Source organism: Grammomys surdaster, unplaced genomic scaffold (assembly GCF_004785775.1).
Source record: "Grammomys surdaster isolate TR1022 unplaced genomic scaffold, NIH_TR_1.0 165, whole genome shotgun sequence".
Taxonomy (NCBI): Eukaryota; Metazoa; Chordata; class Mammalia; order Rodentia; family Muridae; genus Grammomys; species Grammomys surdaster.
In genome coordinates, this window is record NW_021604613.1 from 18,729,088 (window position 1) to 18,749,082 (window position 19,995).

The 19,995-nt window shown below is 38.9% G+C and overlaps 1 protein-coding gene and 1 pseudogene across 1 annotated transcript in view; both read left to right on the forward strand.

The window, feature by feature from the left end:
- LOC114619769 overlaps positions 1 to 4,576 on the forward strand; it is a 4,843-nt pseudogene extending 267 nt beyond the window's left edge.
- Positions 1 to 19,995, forward strand: part of Pth2r (parathyroid hormone 2 receptor) — a 78,426-nt gene that overhangs the window by 11,278 nt on the left and 47,153 nt on the right. Inside the window, exons 3-4 of the mRNA XM_028765744.1 lie at positions 13,385 to 13,495; positions 13,610 to 13,725. Of these exons, the coding sequence (XP_028621577.1) occupies positions 13,385 to 13,495; positions 13,610 to 13,725 (227 nt within the window). The remainder of the gene's footprint in view (positions 1 to 13,384; positions 13,496 to 13,609; positions 13,726 to 19,995) is intronic.

Here is a 19,995-nt window from a genome sequence, read left to right on the forward strand (position 1 = left end):
AGGAGGAGGAGGAGGAGGAGGAGGAGGAGGAAACACAGCCCTGTAGATATCATCTCATCATCTGCAGTCTCAGGTTGCGATCTCAGCTCAGACCAGCCCTAAGTCATGTTCTACCAAAAACTTTTAAAATAAAATAATTTAATTTCCAGGAAAATTTATCATTTTCTGAGTTTTCCAGTCATCTCTTACTTATTTCTAAATTCAGGTCAGGAAAGGGGGTTGATTTACTGAGTCTCCTAAGTCTCAACTGACTGAATGAAAGCTATCATCTATACCGCATATAATTTTCAGGTTCACATCTGCTTAAACTGTTTTGTAAATGTTCAAAAACTGTGATTGATTTTTCCATTTATTATAATCAGAAAATGTAGTTTGCAGGATGGCGACTTACCAAAGTGTGTTGAGACTTGGTGGCCTTTACTGCAGCCCATCCTGATGAATGATCTATGTAGTTTTCAAAGGAATATATGTGTTCCAATTTCCACTACTCTGTTTTATGGAATCCTCCAGGTTAAGCTCATCAATTATGCTGTTCATATATTCTGTATCCAGAATAATGATCACTTGACCTATTATTTCTTAAGATACATGTTTTTATAATAGCATGATGGAGAATTTTTCATTGAAAAGTTCATTTAATGCTTCTCACTTCACTTACTTTGGAACTATGTTACTAACTATATTCAAGTTTAGAAATTTGTTTCTAGTGCTTAAACATGTTATCAATATAAAGAAGGCTTCTTCTATAACTCTATAGATACTTATGATTGGAATATTAAATTTTTATATTCCTAACAATCACATTAAAATAGTAATATTTAATCAACACAGATTTCTTGCTTTGCTTAGTGTAACTTTTTCAATCATTTAAAAATATTTTAAATGTGATATAATGTGCAAAATTTTAAACTTACAATTTTACCTACATCTAAGTGTACTATTCAAGTACTAAGTATGTTCACACTAGTATGTATTTTACCTCCAAAGATTTTTCATCTTGAAAATTTGTAATATCATTTAAACAAATACTTATATTTCACATTATTTTATTAAACTTTTTATACATTTATATTTTAGGAATATCTTTTTTTGTTTTGATAGTCAGGAACTCACTCTGTAGATCAAGCTGACCTCAAACTCACAGAGATGCACCTGCCTCTGCCTCTCAAGCTAGGAACACTTTATGTAAACAGTTCACACATGAATTTTTCCTTATTTACTCTGATAATCTTTATCTATTAAATAAATAATTTAGTCTGATTATATTTATTGTAAATGCTAATGTGCAACATTTGAATTTAACTCTACCATCTTATTTGGACTCCTGAGTCCCTCCCATTCCTTCTCTCTAATCTTTGGAATTGATTGAAACACTATTACTCATTTCTTTAAAATATTTTCATTTCATGTGTATAAATATTTTGCCTGCATGTATGTGCACTGCACATATGCCTGGGGCTATGGAGTTCAGGAGATGGCATCAGACCACCAGGAACGGGAGTTACAGATGATTGTGAGCCATCTCTGCAGCTGTACCTTTTCTCACTTTATTCTATCCTGCCCCAACTTCTAATTATTAGGTTAGTTAATTATTAACCTAGCTAATGATTAGGACACTTAATTCCTTTAGTGGTTACCCTAGAATTAAAAGGTGTATATTTAATTTAGAAAGTTTAAAAGTTATCTTAATTTCTTCTTTTCATATAACATCAGTATATCTGGGCACTTTTATTGCTTCCAAAATGTAAGCTATTGTCACTCAGAATTTTAGCTTCATCTTAATTTTATATTATTTTTCCCTCTTCCTCCTATATTTTTGTCTTTCATTTATTTTTGTATTTATTTACATTGGGATGTGCTTATTATGGTCTGAGTTTTTGATGGCTTGGAGATGACGTTTATTCAGTTACTATATAAATATAAATTTATATATATATAGAAATATATTTATTTAGTTACTTATTTGAGGTTAGCTCTGCAGTGTCTCCCCAAAAGGCTTGGTCCTGAGCTAGTAGCATTATTTTGATAGCCTTTGGAAACTTGCGGTGAGCTTAGCTGGCAGAAGGAGGTCATTAGATATGTTTCCTTGTTATTGTTTCTCCATTAATTTATTCTAAATTTACCTCCTGATTGCTGTCCCCTCCTAGTCCCCCGTCACACAGTACCCCATTCCCCCTCCACTTCTCTTCTGAGAACATGAGTGCCTCCTCCCCACCCCCATATCTCCCCACCTTGTCGAATCAAGTCTCAGCAGGGTTAGGGGCATCATCTCCCACTGAGGTCAGATAAGACAGCTTAGCTAGAAGAACCTATTCCACAGACAGGTAACAGATCCCTGCTCCCATTGTTGGGGACACATATAAAGTCCAAGCTACAAGTTTGCTACAGCTTAGGTGGGGAGGCCTAGGTTTAGCCTGTGTATGCTCTTTGGTTGGTGGTTCAGTCTCCGAGAGTCCCAAGGGCCCAGGTTAATTGACTCGTTGGTCTTCCTGTGGAGTTCCTATCTTCTTGGCCCATCAATCCTCCTCCCAACTCTCCCATAAGAATCTCCAAGTTCCATCTACTGTTTGGCTGTGGGTGTCTGCATCTGTCTGAGTCAGCTGCCAGGTGGAGCCTCTCAGGGGACAATTATGCTAGACTTCTGTCGGTAGCATTAATAGTGTCAGGGATTGGTGCTTGCCCATAGGTTGGGTCTCAAGGTGAGTCAGTTATTGGCTGGCTATTCTCTCAGTCTCTGTTTCATCTTTGTCCCTCCATTTCATTTAGACAGGACAAATTTTGGGTTGAAAGTTTTGTGGGTGGTTTGGTGTCTTTATCCCTTCCCTGGGGGTCCTGCCTGGCTACAGGGAGTGGCCTCTTAGGTTCATGTCCCCACTCTTAGGCATCTCCACTAAGGTTACTTGCATTAACTCCTGGGAGCCTCCCCTATTCTAATGTCTGACACATCCTAGAGATAACCCCATCCCTGCCAGCTACAGATTTCTATTCATTATCCTGACCCTCTGGCCTTCTCTCTTGTCTCTCTTCACATCTGATCCTGCCCTACCTCATTCCCCTCCCCATCATCCCAACTGTCACCCACTTCCCTCCCTTTATCTGTCCCCTGTGACTATTTTATTCCTCCCTTTAAGTGGGATTCAAGCATCCTTGCTTTGGCCTTCCTTCCTCTTTAGCTTCTTTGGGTCTGTGGAGTATAGCATGGGTGTCCTGTACTTTAAGGCTAATATCCACTTATAAATGAGTAATACCCTTCTTAGCAGTTAGCCAAGAGGAGGACCTCCTAGAGGAAATGGCAGCATCTGCTGTAGCATGGGTATGGCTGACTACTCAACAGTACCTCCACGGTTGGTTCATTGTCTGGCTCAGCTGGCAGTGGTGGCATAGGAGAAGGAGGAGGAGGAGGAGGAGGAGGAGGAGGAGGAGGAGGAGGAGGAGGAGGAGGAGGAGGAAGAAATGAGGAGGAGGAAGAGGAAATGGAATTAATGATGTTTTTAAAGATGCCCTGTAAAGAGTGAGGCTGATTGCAGCAAAAATTGGGGGTGATGCTGGTACATTGAATTCAGATGACTGTGGTTATGAAGGACAAAAGAGACTCTTAGAAGATGGAGATCAACCAGACGCTAAGAAAGTACCTCCCCAAAATGACTCTTTTGGAGCAGTTACCTCTGATGTATCAGCAGCAAAGCAGACCTGTAATGACAGAAGAATACAAAGTTCTAGATGGAATGGTTGGACTTATATGGCAGAGAACAGATCCCATGCATAGAGCAGGAATATGGGTGCAAAATACAGATAGATCCTGATACTGGTGGCCTTCCAGAAAGGTCTTGTATGCTAACTGGAACATCTGAATCTGTCCAATCAGCAAAAAGATTATTGGATCAGATTATTGAAAAGGGAAGACCAGCCCCTGGCTTTCATCACGGTGATGGACCTGGAAATGCAGTTCAGGAAATCATGATTCCTGCCAGCAAAGCAGGACTAGGAAGGGGGGAAGAAAGAGACTATTAAACAACTTCGGGAATGGGCTGGTTTTAAAATAGTTATGATTCAAGATGGCTCACAAAACACTGGTGCTGATAAACCTCCTAGGATTATGGGTGATCCAGAGAAAGTTCAGCAAGCCAAGGAAACAGTATTAATTTGTGATCAAGATGGTATCAGAGAAGTGAGGACTGAGTATGGCTCAAGAATAGGAGGAAATGAAGGGATAGATGACTCGATGCCAAGATTTGCTATTGGCATTGTAATAGGAATAAATGGAGAAATTATTTAAAAAATACAAAATGATGCGGGTATTCAAATTCAGTTTAAGTCAGATGATGGAACAACACCTGATAGGATAGTACAGAGAACAGGACCTCCAGACAGATGTTGGCATGCAGCAGAAATTATCATAGACCTTCTATGAAGTGTTTAGACTAGCAATCTTGGTGGACCTGGACCTGGTGGTCAAGGATGAGATAAAGGTCAAGGCAATTGGAATATGGGACAACCTGGTGGATTTCAGGAATTTAATTTCATTGTGCCAACTGGGAAAACTGGACTGATAATTGGAAAAGGCAACACATTTTAAGCTCTTTGTTTTAACATACTATTTTTTTTCTGGGCACTTGTAAACGAGTTTCCATTTATATTTATTTTTGGATGCATTTCAATAGGAAAGGAGTCTTATGTGTCAACTAAAACAAAAACAATCTTAACATATGTTAAAAATGGGATTGTGTCTTGACTGCTTCTAGAGAGAGGGGACCAAGAGTAAACTATCAGTTACAAAACTTGATCCTAATTCAAATAGGCTTTGTTGGTGATCTTTCTGTTTTTGTTCTGTATTTTGTTTTATATTAACTTTTCTGTTACTTACAAAAGCTGCTTATTAAAATATTTTTCTGTTCTAATGCATATTAGGTTGTGTATATATTTTAGTAAACTTTAATGTATTCTATATGAGTTACAGATGGAAGAACAGAATAAATAGAAAATTCTAACCCACCCCCAAATGTAAGTAATACCATGCATGTCCTTTGGGATCTGAGTTACCTTGATCAGGATGATATTTTTTAATTCTATCCATTTGCCTGAAAAATTCATGATGCTCTTGTTTTCAATAGGCAAATAGTATTCCATTGTGTAAATGAACCACATTTTCTGTGTTCATTCTTTGATTTTGGACATCTGGGTTGTTTTCAGTTTCTGGCTATTATGTGCCCCATCCAGCAGGGCAGTAAACAGGGGTCCAGGGAGGTCACCTGAAAGAGAGGATGGGGGAAAAAAGCGAATGCAAAGAATCATGATTTGTCTATAGTCTGATCAAGTCGTAAGTTTTACTTTTTCACACAGGGGTTATATACATAAAAAGGTAGGATGTGGGGAAGGGGATGGCACAGGAGCGTAGGTGTTCAGGGGGAGTATGGATATCTTCCAGAACAGGATATCTGCTGGGTGAAGATTCAGAAGATGGGTCACTATGACTCCACCTATGATTCACTCGTCCTTATCTAAGTTGGTACTATCCACCAAGGCTACCCAAGGCCTATGACTATCCACAAGACCTATGACTATTTGTTCTCATCCAGGCTGGTAAATTTCCACCAAAGTTGCCTGTTTACAATATCTTATAGCTATCTGTTTCAGTGTTTTCCCACAGAAACCCAAGACTTTGTGTTAGCAGGCATGTATGTCAGGCCTATTGCTGATTTTAGTCCTTCAGTGTATAAGCAGGGCTGCCCCTGACAATTATGAATAAAGCTTCTATCAACATAGTGGAGTATGTGTCCTTGTGGTATGGTGGAGCCTATTTTGGGTATATGCTCAGGAGCAGTGTAACTGGGTCTTTATGAAACTGAAACACTTCTGTAAGGTAAAGGACACTGTCAATAGGACAAAGTGGTAGCCTACAGACTGGGAAAAAAATCTTCACTAACCCTAAATTCAACAAAAGTCTAATATCAAAAATATATAAAGAACTCAAGAATTTAGACACCAACAAACCAAACAACCCAATTAAAAAATGGGGTAGAGAGGTAAATAGAATTCTAAACAGAAGAATCTCAAATGACCAAGAAGCACTTAAGGAAATGTTCAATATCCTTAGACATCAGGAAAATGCAAATCAAGACAACTCAGAGATTCCACCTTCTACCAATCAAAATGGCTAAGATCAAAAACTCAGGTGACAGCAGATACTGGCAAGGATGTGAAGAAAGGGGAACACGCCTCCATTGCTGGTGGGATTGCAAACTTGTATAACCACTCTGGAAATCAATCTGGTGGGTTCTCAGTAAATTGGAAGTAGTTCTAGCTGAAGGCATGTTTCTTTGAGTCCTCCTTCTCCTTTTCCACTCCTCCTCTCCAACCTTTCCCCCTTTTACCCTTACCCTTTCCTACCCTTCTCCTCTCCATCCCCTTCCTGCTCTCTTCTGCCTGTAAACTATGAGGTAAATGTTTTTTTACCAATTTACTCAACCATTATAATCTATTTCACCACAGACCCAGAATCAACAGAGCAAAAGATTATGGACTAGAACCCCTGAAGCCATGGGCCCAAATAAATCCTTCTTTCTTTACATTTTCAGGTGCTCATGTTTTGTCACAGTGAGAAAACTAACATAGATGTATTTGGTGAGGGGAATGTTATTGGTCTTTCAAAATCTGCCCTCCTCCATTATCCCTAGTATCATCTGGAACTTCATGTAGACCACTGTGAGAACATCTCATACTGATTCTCTGGGTTTATGTCTTATTTAGTCTTTCTTTGTTTCATTGTGATGTTTCAGTAATTTATTCAAAGCATTTCCACTTTCCCAGTTTATTGTTTAGCACTTTGTAATAGTTATTTTATGCATTTATTAATTGCTTTGAATTTTTTTAAAAAAAATCTAAACCTCCATGATCCTACTTTAAGACTTTTGTACTTTTAATAGTCACTGAATCTCTTTTTATTTTCCTAATAGTAATGTCAAACTTTGTGTTTGTGAGTTTGTATACCTACAGACTTTGCTGGTAAACCAGGGTTTCCTCAGTGGTGCCTATTTCCTTATGTGTCATATGAGAGATGATGAGGATCTCGAGGTTTTGATTATCTGTCTGTCTATCTGTCTATCTATCTATCTATCTATCTATCTATCTATCTATCTATCTATCTATCTGCCTGCCTGCCTGCCTGCCTACCTATTGCTTCTATAAGACTCCTATAGGAACTATTGACTTGACTTTAGTTTAAACTCAACTAAGACAACTTATTAAGTATGGGATTATAGTTACAAAATTTTGGATTAGACACTTTCGTCTTATTCTTTCTTAATTTAGCTCTAAATCTTGCTGAGTTTACAAAGGAGCAATCCCTGTTGGGAATGATGGTTTTGTTTCACATTTACTCACTAGTGTTTGGGAGCGTCTTTTGCGGTTACTGACTTTATGGCAGGATGTACCATATCATAATAGTTTCAAAGCCTTATCATGTCCTAGACTTATCTTTCACTACTCAAATACAGTAAAAAAAACCCAACAGGTTAGTGGGAGCTTCTCAGATAAGACCTAAATATGGGGATCAGTGCCCCTACAGAATCATTTCTACTCTTATATTTATTCGTTTTACTTTATGATCCATGGCATAGGAGAGAATTTTTTATATCAATTTGGCTTTTATATGTGCCTCACAAAACAAGTGCCCTCTCTTTCTCTCTCCCCTTCCCTCTCCCTCTCTCCCCCCTCCTCTCTTTCTCGCCCCCTCCTTTCTTTTTGAAACAGGGTTTCTCTGTGTAACAGCCCTGACTGTCTTGGACTCCATTTGTAGACCACACTGGCCTTGAACTCATAGAGATCTGCTTGTCTCTGCCTCCCTAGTGCTGGGACTAAAGGGGTATGCCACCATGCCCAGTGAGGACTACACTTTATGAAATGCCATTCTAAGAGTATCCCAAAGGGAAATGTTTAAGTTACCATTAAAGAACATTCAGATAGACATATCCATTAGCAAGAAGTAGCACATGAAAGAACTTTGAAAGAGTATTATTAATATCTATGAGAGACAAATGAACTGTTTTCTGTGATGTCTCCCTGAGTGTTGAGCTGTAATATTTTAGAGATTATCTAGCCTATCCCAATCTTCTGTGTCTCTTTAAAAGTTGTATGAGTATTACTGTGTGCATCCAGAGTGCGGCTTCGGTAGTAACTACTGAAAACCATGGGTAAGATGCTATTCTTTGCTCTATGGGCTTGATGGTTTCATGAGAGTGGTAGACATGCTTCAGAATGGTACATAACTTTAACAGTAGAGACACGACTGTGAAACCACTGCAAACATCTCAATCAGTGAGGGGTCAGACAAAATTTCTTGGGTACATAATCATTACATCTCAAAATTAAAGGGGTAAGAGTTAGGTGGATATAGCAAAAGATCAAACAAACAAACAAACAAACATTCTAGGAAGAGGGATTAGGGTAGCAAAGATTAGTAAGCATAAATCAGTAGTAGACTATAGAAATATCACATAGAAGATTAAGTTACATGGATGTATTAACTTGTGTAATACCTGATATATGCAAATATGTGTATTATGTGCATGAATAAATTATAAAAGAGAGGATTCTTGTTTTACAGTCTTTCTTTATACAAAAATAATGTAGAATGAAAAATGGTCAAGCTTTAGTCTACCTTTCAATGAAAATGCTTAATTATATGTATAGGTAACTAAAATACTCTGCACTTTAATGTTAAAATCTAGACTGACATTTTGAATTTATTAGCTAATTTAAGAAAATTTTATTTTAAACAATCTTAAAGTTGAAAGACAGATATAAAAATATTTAGAAAGAGGCTGATAATGCTACTATAACTATTGTAAAGCTGTATAAAAACACATGAATTGAAATAAGTATTATAACACACCAACAACTCTCAATTCTGTGCTATAAGTAGATAGTATTCTTTTTTATTTCTGAAAAAATTTGGGACTGGTGAGATGGCTCAGAGGTTAAGAGCTATTTTTGCAGAGGACTCAAGTTCTATTCCTAGGGCCTACATAATGGCTCACAACCATCCATAACTCTAGTGCCAGGGCTCTGAGCCTCTTCTTACCTACGTATGTACTGTACATATGTGTACATATGTGGCTCACATTCATGTACTCCAACAAACAGACAGACTCTAAATATTTAAAAAATTTATAGTATGAACATAAACATTTCAAATGTTTGTGAAAGCAAAATAAATACAAATATGTCGTATTAAAATTGTTGAAGATTTAAAAACAAAAAACAAAAGTTATATACCTTCTGGTCCTCCTTCCAAGTACAATCTTATTTTGTTATGAGTTACTCAAGAGCTAAAAGGAGAAAAGGAGGATTTTCTAAGTTTTAGACCATTCTGTATAAATATCTTGACTGAACAAGGTCCAGCAATAATTAGCTTTGCTTGGGATATAGAAGGGAGTGAGAGTTATAATTAGCGGTGTTAATTTATAAAAATGAGAATGATGAGGAATTAGTAATTAGTGTTGTGTCAGATAATCCAAGTATTTCTCACAGGAAGACTAAGGAGAAGACATTAATTAAGAGCTTCACTGTATGCCTGAGGTCCAGGATTCCCTAGTTGTTCCAATCTTTTGTGAATATTTATTGTTCTTGTTGTTGTCAAAGAGCCACCAGAGACATTAATATGTTCTGTAAAAATTTTGTTCTAAGGACTGTTGGTTTTCTGAATCTGGGGAAGAGGTCTAAGGCTGTGTTCATTCACCTATTGGGTAGCATCTTGTAGAAACTAGAAAATTTTCTCAGAACCTAAGAAAATTCCTTTTCATGACTATTCCCATACTGAGCAATTGTACGCTATACTGCCTCATAGATGTGACACTTATATGATGACTTTAATTCATTGTGTGACTAACTCCAAAACATAGCACATGACATTAGAGCATGCATTTTCCAGACAGGAAAACAAGACCATGCTTCCAGGTCCAGCTTGTGTTCATTGTGAAGTGTATATTAGGTACATATTGATGGGATAGTAGTGTTAGCCTTCTGAAACAATAACAAATAATCAGGCTAAATAAGCTTATACAGAAAAAAGGGATTATTTTTGGCTCACAGTCATAGTTTTATTCTACTACTGATTGCCTCTGTTGCTTTGGGCTCATAGCAGGTTAACAGGGCACAAGCACATTATAAAGCAATACTACTCAACACCTAGAAAGAGGAATGAAGGAACCCTGGCCGTATTATCCCTTCCAGGGCATGTTCCCAGTCACCGGAAGGTGCACCACTGGACCTCACACTGACGTTTCCATCGCTTCTCAATCACACAGGTATGACTAAGCCCATGGAGTTTTGTGGGGCATTTAAGATCCAAACTTTAGCAATGGTCCATCTTTGAAAAGACACATGCCTTACTAACAACAAAACAAATGGGCAGGAAGTCATGGAATTCTAGCACATTGTAAAAGAAACTGATGGGAGAGTGAGTCATTAGTCACTGTGAGCAACAAGAAAATCAAAGGACCACTACTACTTCTAGCAATGGTAACATCATCATCATCATCATCATCAGCAGCAGCAGCAGCAGAAGCAGCAGAAGCAGCAGAAGCAGCAGAAGCAGCAGTAGCAACAGCAACAACAGCAAGAGCAAAAGCAAATGCTGTAGGAAGAGAGGCAGATGCAGTGGCAGCAGAAGCAAGAGGCAGTGGGATGAATTCCTGGGTTGCCTGTGGTGTGTGAAGTCAGGCTGTGATTGTGAGGGAAGTGAGACTGTTTCCAGGAATATGTTCTCTTCTATGAGAACAGTGTGGGTGAATGAAGACGTTTTCTTTTCTTATCCCTTCAGCGAGACACAAAGCAGATCAAATGTTTATTTTTATGTGACAAGCAGACCCTGAGAAGTTATTCCAGGGTGATGCTGGATTATTATCAGGGATGTCGGTGTTTGCATGAAGTTCTATTGGGCTGACTTTCAAACTAAACAACTGGAGATGATGAGTGTTAGCTAGTACCTGTGATAGCAGCATAATGGAGCGCCTAAAGATATCCACTGCTAGCACCTAGTGGTATTCTCATGCATGGTATGCTACATAGCCAAAGGGACATTGCTGGTGGAATTAAGCTTAAGTACATTAAAATGTGGAAGTTATTCTGGATTATCTAGGTTGGCACACTATAATCATCTGGTCCTTGAAGAATTGAGGTTAGTTGAGTTGTACGAAAAGGAGAACTGAGAGAGATTCAAGATGCAAGAAGGATCCAGTCTACACTGTTGACTGTGAAGAGGAAGGAAGGAGGTCAGAAGACAATGATGTCACCTGCTTTCTGAGGCTGGGCAAGTCCACTGCTAACAGCCAGAAAGAAATCATTTTCCGGTGGAGGAACTTAACTCTGTCAACTATTGAAACGAACAAGCAAATATGCACACCTTCTGAGCCTCCAGAAGAGAGCACGGCCTGTCAGCTCTTGGTTTTGCCCTTGTGAGTTCATAAGCAAAGGCTCTACTGAGCCAGGGTTCAGCCTTTGTTTAAAACTGTGAAATTTGTCATGGAAAATGAATGTGGCCCTCACAGCAAGTGTCTCTGCTGGGGCTGTGGGGGTGTGATGTGGCTGACAAGCTTTCTTCTTGGTAGTTCAGTATATGACCAAAGGAAAGGAGCCCTGAAGAGCACAGCATTGATGATGAGCATTTGTTAAACCCCACTAAGTGTCAGGGGCTGTGCCAGGAGCATGGCTAGTGCAGACAAAAGACAACAGGCAATACAGCTCCACCCTCCCTTGGGTTTCTTCAACTCTGTGACTTAGGAAAGCAATAGAAAAATAAGACCCATATAACATTGTGAGGTGTTGAGAACTGTGGAAGAATGACAGCAGGAGACAGGGGAGGGGTGGTTTGGGGTGTAGTTTTAGATTGGGAATGATTACTCAGAAGCTGACATTTAAGAAAGAGTCTGGAAGAGGTAAGGAAAGGAATATTGAAGTAATGAGGAAAAACAATGTTGAAATTCCAGATGAGCAAACTGAGCTGAATCCGGACACGTCTGTGACACATCCTGGGGGAAGGAAGACCCTTAGTGTCTTCAGAAATGTCCAGGAAGTAGACTGTGGCTTAGTGAGCTGGAGGCAGGAGGGGAACAAATTGATAAGAGTAAATGTGAGTGCGTCATTGGTGCCAGGTGTTTGAATCAGGCATGATAAAATACTCAAGCATGGAACAGGGAACAGGAAGCAGCTTTACCTGCTAAACAGGCAGAAAGGACAAGATCAGTCAAGGAAGGATTCATGAGTCTGTGACTTGAGGCTTATGCTTAGGAACATTCTGGAGTGTACAGACTCTCTACTGTAGACTTACCATTTTCCAGACAGTTAAATCACCCTGGCAAGCTTCCTGCCTTGTGATGTACAATACAGAAAACACACAATATGTTGCAGGAACTTCCTGTGTCTGAGAGGGAGCAGAACACAGGCGGGTCTTCTCTATACAGTCTTTGGCTGTATCCTAACATGTTGCATGCTCACACTTTACACAGCTAATCATAAGAAGCACAAGGACAGTGGTAAGGAAGACTATAGAAAATTGTCCCTCAGGAGGATGATTGTCCTCCATAGAGGATTAGGGGTGGAGAGAGAAAGAAGAGGGAAAGAAGAGGAGGAGGTGGTAGAGAAGATGAAGATGGAGAATGAAGAGGAGGGGGAGGTGCAGAAAGAGAAGGAGGAGCTGGAGAAGGCGGAAAAGGAGGAGGAGCAGGAGGAACAGGAGGAGGAGGAGCAGGAGGAACAGGAGGAGGAGGAGGAGGAATGAGAAGAGGAGGAGGGAGTGGGGAGAAGGAATATACAGTAAGAATGGCTTGCTGAATACTCATCCAGTAACTCTAGCTAGGGGTGTGACAGACTGGGAGGTTGTAAGGATGATGAGATTGTATTCATCTTGAGAAGTGTAGATCTATGACCGTTGTGTGTGAGGTGAACACGAGACTAATACTTATTGGTAAAAACATATGTCTTGAATCACTTTTGTGTATGCAGTTCTTCAACAGCAGTTTTTTTTTTTTTTTTAAAAAATCTCAGATAAAATTGTAGCTACTACCTGGACAGTTGGAAGAAATCCGCCACAGCCGTTCACAGTGACTCCCAATGTTTCTTACACATTAATTGTCGTCACCTTTATAGTGAGTATGCTGGAACGATTTAGATACTTGACTTTAGCAGATGAAAGATTCCTGCTAATGTGCGCACAGGGAGACCAAGAAGGTAACTTTTGGGGGACATTTGCATCTCATCTCTTTCGGTTTAGTCCCCAAACTTGCCAGTCTGGTTTACACTTTGCCCTGGGACCAAGCTGAAGCTTCTGTGTTGGAAGCATTTATTCAATGCTGTTTTGTTGTCTTTCTTTATTTCCTTTTCTCATCAGAAGGCAGTTGCCTCCCGGAATGGGATGGACTCATTTGTTGGCCTAGAGGGACAGCAGGGAAAATGTCAGCCGTGCCATGCCCTCCGTATATTTACGACTTCAATCATAAAGGTATTGCACTTTTCTGAGATGATTGATCACGACCAGACATTTACTCTTGTCTTTGATGTTTAATAACAGATTTCAGGGGAACTTGCAATCTTGGTGTTTTTCTTGTCTTTCCAGGAGTTGCTTTCCGGCACTGCACCCCCAATGGGACATGGGATTTTATTCATGGCTCAAATAAAACATGGGCTAACTATTCGGACTGCTTTCTGCAACCTGATATCAGCATAGGAAAGGTAATGATGGTTCTATGTTAGTGAATCCCCAAGGAGAGCAGAATGATGTTTTTACAGTTTTTGTTTGTCAGCCATTATATACAAAATCCTTTTTATTTAACGTCATGAAGATCATGACAGTTAAAATCTCTGCTAGAATCCTTTCAGATGTTCCTGAGCCTTTCTGCTGTTTTCCTTATGTTAGAATTATCTGACACACAGACACACAGACACACAGACACACAGACACACAGACACACACACACACACACACACACACACACTGTTTATTATATTACCTTGTTATATTATCCTGTATCATGTTATTGTGTATAATACACAAATAGGTGGTAAGCAATGTGATTCATGATTCATTCTTAATTAACCATGAGTGGCCAATCCCACCTCACTATATTCTGAAGGAGTTTTTCATTTTAGTGAAGTGTGTTCCAATTCAGAAGATTGCCACCGACGGTTTCATTTTAAGTGACAAATCAGAGTTGTGCAATTATACTGAGCAAGGGTCAGCATTATAGGCCTTCCAGTACAATGCTGTCATTTCACAGATGTGAGTCAACTGTGAGTCAGTGGAACAGTGTGGGCCCAGGAGACAGTTTGCTGATGGCAGGGTTGAGGGCCAAGCTGCAGTGTCTTACTTTCCTATTAGAGTGGTTTAGGGCAACAACCATGTATCAATGGAAAAACATTATATTTGGTGGCTTGAAAGTCACCAATAAATTCCAATCACACCTGGTGAGCAAAAGTGTGTGGTGACACGCTTATGAAGCTGAGGATGACTGTCGTAAGCTGTCATAAGCTGCTGTACAAGACCACTGACCAGGCTGTCACACAGAAGCTCTGTTAGGAGGAAGCACTGGAGAGGGAAGTGTTTGAGATGAAGGATTCCTTGTCAGCTCTGTGCAAATAGAGCTTCCTTTCTTCTCTTCTCTGAGAGTCACCACCCCAGTGAGCACTTTGGTGATTTTTCAACCTTTAGTTTTGCACTTCCAGGTTGAAACTTTCGAAACAGGAAATGTGAGATTGCTACATATTTTGCAAGGCACCCCATGCTGACCATGAGGTGATTAATATGAGATACTACAAAAATCATTTCAGTCCTTGACAGGAAAAAAAACTCCAATCACTGATAACTAAAGGTAAAACAATCAATCAGATAACTGGTGGTGCCTTAAAAATGTTGATACGACCACTTGAGTGAGAAAGAAGAAGAAAGTCATCACTCTGACAAGTCCTGTGATTGAAACAGTGACAAAGGCCTATCTCTTACAGTTCACATGGCTGTCCATCAGCATGGCTGTATTTACACAGAGCTCTAATCTTTCAACCATTCCTTGTGATTACAGTGCATTTTAAGAAGTATAATACTGAAGGATGTTTAAGGAAAATAGATATATACTATTTTCTTCCATTTTCATGTGTGCATACGAGCGTGCATGTGTGTGTGCGTGTGTGTGTGTGGTGTATGCATGCTTGTGTGTACACGTGTGTACTTGTGTGCTTATGCATGTCACATCCTGAGGTAGGTTTTGAGGTACATCCCCAGTCATTTACCCACTTTCTTCATTGAGGCTAGCTTTCTCAGTCAAACCTAGTGCTCACACACCAAGGGCTTTTAGAGATCCAAACGCTGGTTCTTATACGTGCTTGTAAATGCTTTAAACATGGAACTATCCTATAGTCTCCAGATGTATATTCTATTTCATATGAAAATTACTTGAGTTTATTAAGAGGTAAAGAATTTTGTGAACATTAAGCAGTTATTTAATAAAAAATGCAGGGGACCTGGCTAGGAAGAAGGCTCAGTGGCTAAAGGACTTGGTTCATGACGATATATGTTGGATCTCCAGCACTCATGGAAAAGCTGGGGGCAGCAGGATGTGTCTATAATCCAAGTGCTGTGAATTGGAGACAAACAGATCCTTGGTGCTTGCTGGTTAATCCACTGTTGCCAAAAATGGTGAGTTCTAGGTTCAGATTATATCAAAAAATTACACATATGAAATTAGGCAGAGCTTGGGGGAATCTTGTGGAAGAGGAGAGGAAGGACTGAGGGAGCCAGAGAGATCAAGGACACTCCAAGAAAACCCACAGAATCAACTAACCTGGGCTCATAGTAGCTCACTGACACTGAAACAGAGAACATTCATAGGACAGACGTCTGGCCCGTTGACTCTGTTGTCTGCCTTTGGATCCCTTTCTTCTATATGGGCTGCCTTGTCTAGCCTTAATAGAAGAAGATGCACCTAGTCCTACTGCAACCTGATATGCCAAGGTGGGTTGATTTCCATGGGAGGCCTCCCTGTCTATGAGGAGAAAGGGAGGAAGGATGGGGGAGGAGAGAGGCGAGGGAGGAACTGGGAGGAGAAGAAGGAGGGGAAGCTGTGGATTGGGATGTAAAGTAAATTAATTAGTTAATGATAAAATTGCTAAAGAACAAATTTAATTACCAACAGAATAATTAAGCTTAATTGTTTGAAAAAACAGAATGCAAGAAAGACTTTCAATACTGACCTCTGACATCCATAAACACATGCATGGGTTAGCTAACCCCATTCGAGTCTGGAGTGTTAAACAGTAGCTTTTCATAGAAAATATCACGGAAGCTATCTCTTGTTTAATAGCTATATCCAACTTAGAATAAAATCAACAATTTATATTAAACATCTCAAAGGGCTGTCATGAATCTAGCTTCCTTGTTATAACCAGAAGGTACTGTCTCCCAGCAGATTACCTGGTCTCTTTGCTCTTAAAAATCTTTCTGCCCACCTCTTCCGTGTTTTCTGAGCTTTACGTGCAGGAGTCATGTTGTAGATGTTTTCTTTGGGAACAACATGGTTGAGTTCAGGACTGGAACAATTCCAACAGCAGCTGACATGTCAGCGTTGATGGAGGGAATCTCCTGGGATTCCACTCTTAGATAAAGAGTGACAGCAATTAATAACTGCTGGGAGAGAGAGGAGTAATCTTCCCCAGGGATGACTGGCAATCTGATATCACATAGTCCTAGAAATATACATTCAGGTGACAACATTGAATGAACTCAGCAGGTTGTGTGTGTGTGTGTGTATGCTTATTCATTTATATGTATATGTAACAACAATGGTTAAAGAAGAGTGAGCCATGAATTTCAGGGGGAAGTAGGAGGAACATGAGGCGAGAGAGGAAGAGAGTAAATGATGTAACTATATTTTAATTAAAAATTTAAAAAGTAGAGAGAGAAACAAAATCTCAAAGGGCTATACTTTTAGATGTCATAATCTCACTTCCAAGATTGATGATAAAGATTTGAATAGGGAAGTTGGTTTAAAAAAATCATCAAACAATAGTTATTGTAACATATATTATGAATAATTTAAATTGTACTCCAAATCAATAGTTTGTAGAAATCCATCAGAACATGTAATGGGTAATCCTTTTTGTTAAGAGAAGGAAGAGGCCCCTGGGGTCATTTATCTGTGTGTCTGTGGCTGGAGGAAGAAAGCAGGTTACGGTAAAGAAAGTAGGAAAGGATAAAAGCATTCAAACCAACTTTTAACAGACAAGAACCAGCATAAAGGTTCTGAGTTCCAAGGACTAAGCCCTTGGGGCCTTTACCATGTGAAGCATTGAAATTTCCAAAGGCTGGGACAGTGACAGATGTGAAGAGAGGTCTCTCCAGATACACACAGAGCTGACACAGATAAAAGGTGTAAGTTATCTGAAGTCATGGGGACAGAGCACAGGAAGTGAGGAAGTCCCTTGGGTCACATGAGATTCTCATTAGGTATATGATAACTGTGTAGCAAGCAGGCCACAGGAAAAAACTCTCTGGCCACACATACAGTGCTCCTTGAGCACAATACTGCTGCCTGACAAAGGAGCTGAGGGAGGTTTTTATATGAAGCAAGACAGCAGCTAGCCAAAGAGTGTCTCACAGCAACAGGTGAGGAAAAGCCCTGAGATACAGAAAGAATATGAGGGTGGTCTCTGATGTCTTCCACTTATTTTAACTCTGGACATTCTAGCAGAGAAAGAAAGGAAACGATAATAAAAGGCACATACGTTGGAAAAGAAGTAAGTTTGCTTATAATTGCAGATGATAAAATCTTATAGAAAAATCCCAGAATCCAAAGAAGAAAACTACTAGAGCTCTTGAATGAATTCAGTAATGTTTCAGGCAAAAAAAAAAAATCTTCACATTAACTGAGTTTTACATATATTGATAAATTACCCAAAAAAGAACAAGAAGAAAATAATCTCATTTCCATTCACCATGTGACATGAAATAATTAGAGATAAATTACTCAGGGGAGTTTAAGAACTGTACATTGAAACTATAAAACATTAATGAAAGAAATTGAAGTTACAAATAGGTAGAAAGGTAGTCAATATTCATGGATTAGATGAATTAATATTATTAAAATGTCCATAATAACCAAATTGATGTACAGAGTTAACCAGTCACCATGAAATTTTTGGTGACTTATCTTTTTACAGAAATAGATGAAACTATTCTAAAATTTGTATAGCATTACAAAGGACCACAAGTAGATAAAATTATTTTGAGTAATAACAATGCTAGAATATTCACATTTTCTGACTTCAAAATGTATCACAAAACTTAGTAACTAGAGCTGCATGATATTGGCATGAAAACAGACATATAGACCTACAGAATAGAATAGAGAAGTTACAAGTCAATCTACTTATGGCCAAATAAGTTTTGAGAAAGCTACTCAAAAACACACAATGAAGAACAGTCAGTCTTTTCAATAAATGGTGTGGGGGATGCTACATACCACCATGCTAAAGAATACAATGGCTATTATTTTGTGTACAAAAAAAGTCAGATGATCCAAAGACTTCTGTGTAATTTCTGAAAGTGTAAAACTAGTAGAAGAGAAAAAAAGGGGCAACTTTATCAGACTTATCTGGGAAATGAGTTTTTAAATGGAGCTTCCCAAACCATAGACAACAGAAATACAGACAAAAGAGATTCACACAACCAAGGGAATAATTAACAGAACAGTGAGACAACCTACAGAGCAGGAGCACACATGAGAGACACAAGAGAATGTGTCCACCCAGTCATGGTGTGGCAGACCACTATTGCCAGCATTTGAGAAGAAGGGATAGCAGGATTGTGAGTTCAAAGCCAGCATGGCCTATGTGGTGAGGACCTCCCCTGCTAAGGCTAAATCAAAATACAGAGGGAACAAAGATGACTCAATGTAAGAAGTACAGAAATTATTTCACAGGCTGAAGTGGTGAATCAACATTTCTCAAAGGACAATAAGCCAAAAAAATCTATGAAAATATGCTTAACATTGTTAATCAGAAAAATGTAAATGATTTATCATCAGAAAATGTAAATTAAAACTACAGCAGCAGGTATCTTGTATCTCTTAGAACAATTATTACCAACAAGACAAAAAAAAGATAGCAAGAACTTAAGAAAGGGTACTGCTCACTGGCTGGAGTGCAGACTAATACAGCCATTGTGGAAACAAGTATGGCAGAGTCTTAAAAAATTAAAAATCAAATATTATATTATGCAGAAGTCCCACTACTTGGTGGGTACACACCAAACCATGTATTGGAGAGACATTTGTTCACTCATGTTCCTATAACATTATCTATCTGTTTGCCAAGCTACAGAACATCCTCAGAGTAGCCAGGAAGCAAAACTGTCAGAGCTAGCGTGAGAAATACCCATATTCCATCAGGCTGGATTTAAAAAATACAATTCTCATGCAACAGCCAATAGATTTTTCTATAGGCCATCTTTCAGGTAATGGGATTATATTGACATTTGTAGACTACTCAATAACTTACAAGTCATATCTTTTAAAGCACACGCCAAAGTGTCATCAAGATAGAATTTACATTAGTCTAAAAATAATTCTCAATAAGTTCCTTGACTGAAATCCTACATATGTCTTTGCCTCTAAAATGATTAAAAATTAAAACAGTAAGTTCATGAACAACTAACAAATAGTTGAAAGTTATGTGACTCATGGTGAAGTTCAAACTGAATGAATAAAAGCCCAAGGTATGTGAAATGCCAAATGTGAATTTAGAAAGTTACAATGTTGATGACCTAATTAGGAAACAAGATTATTGAAAATTTGAGGTTTTTCCATGCAGGGGTACAGTTTCTACATTCAGTTGATAATGTGATACCTAAAACAAACATTGAAAATATTATGCAAAATAATAAAATACATGGGCCACGGACCAGCCCATGTATGCTCTTTGGTTGGTGGCTTAGCCTCTGTGAGCTCTGAGGCA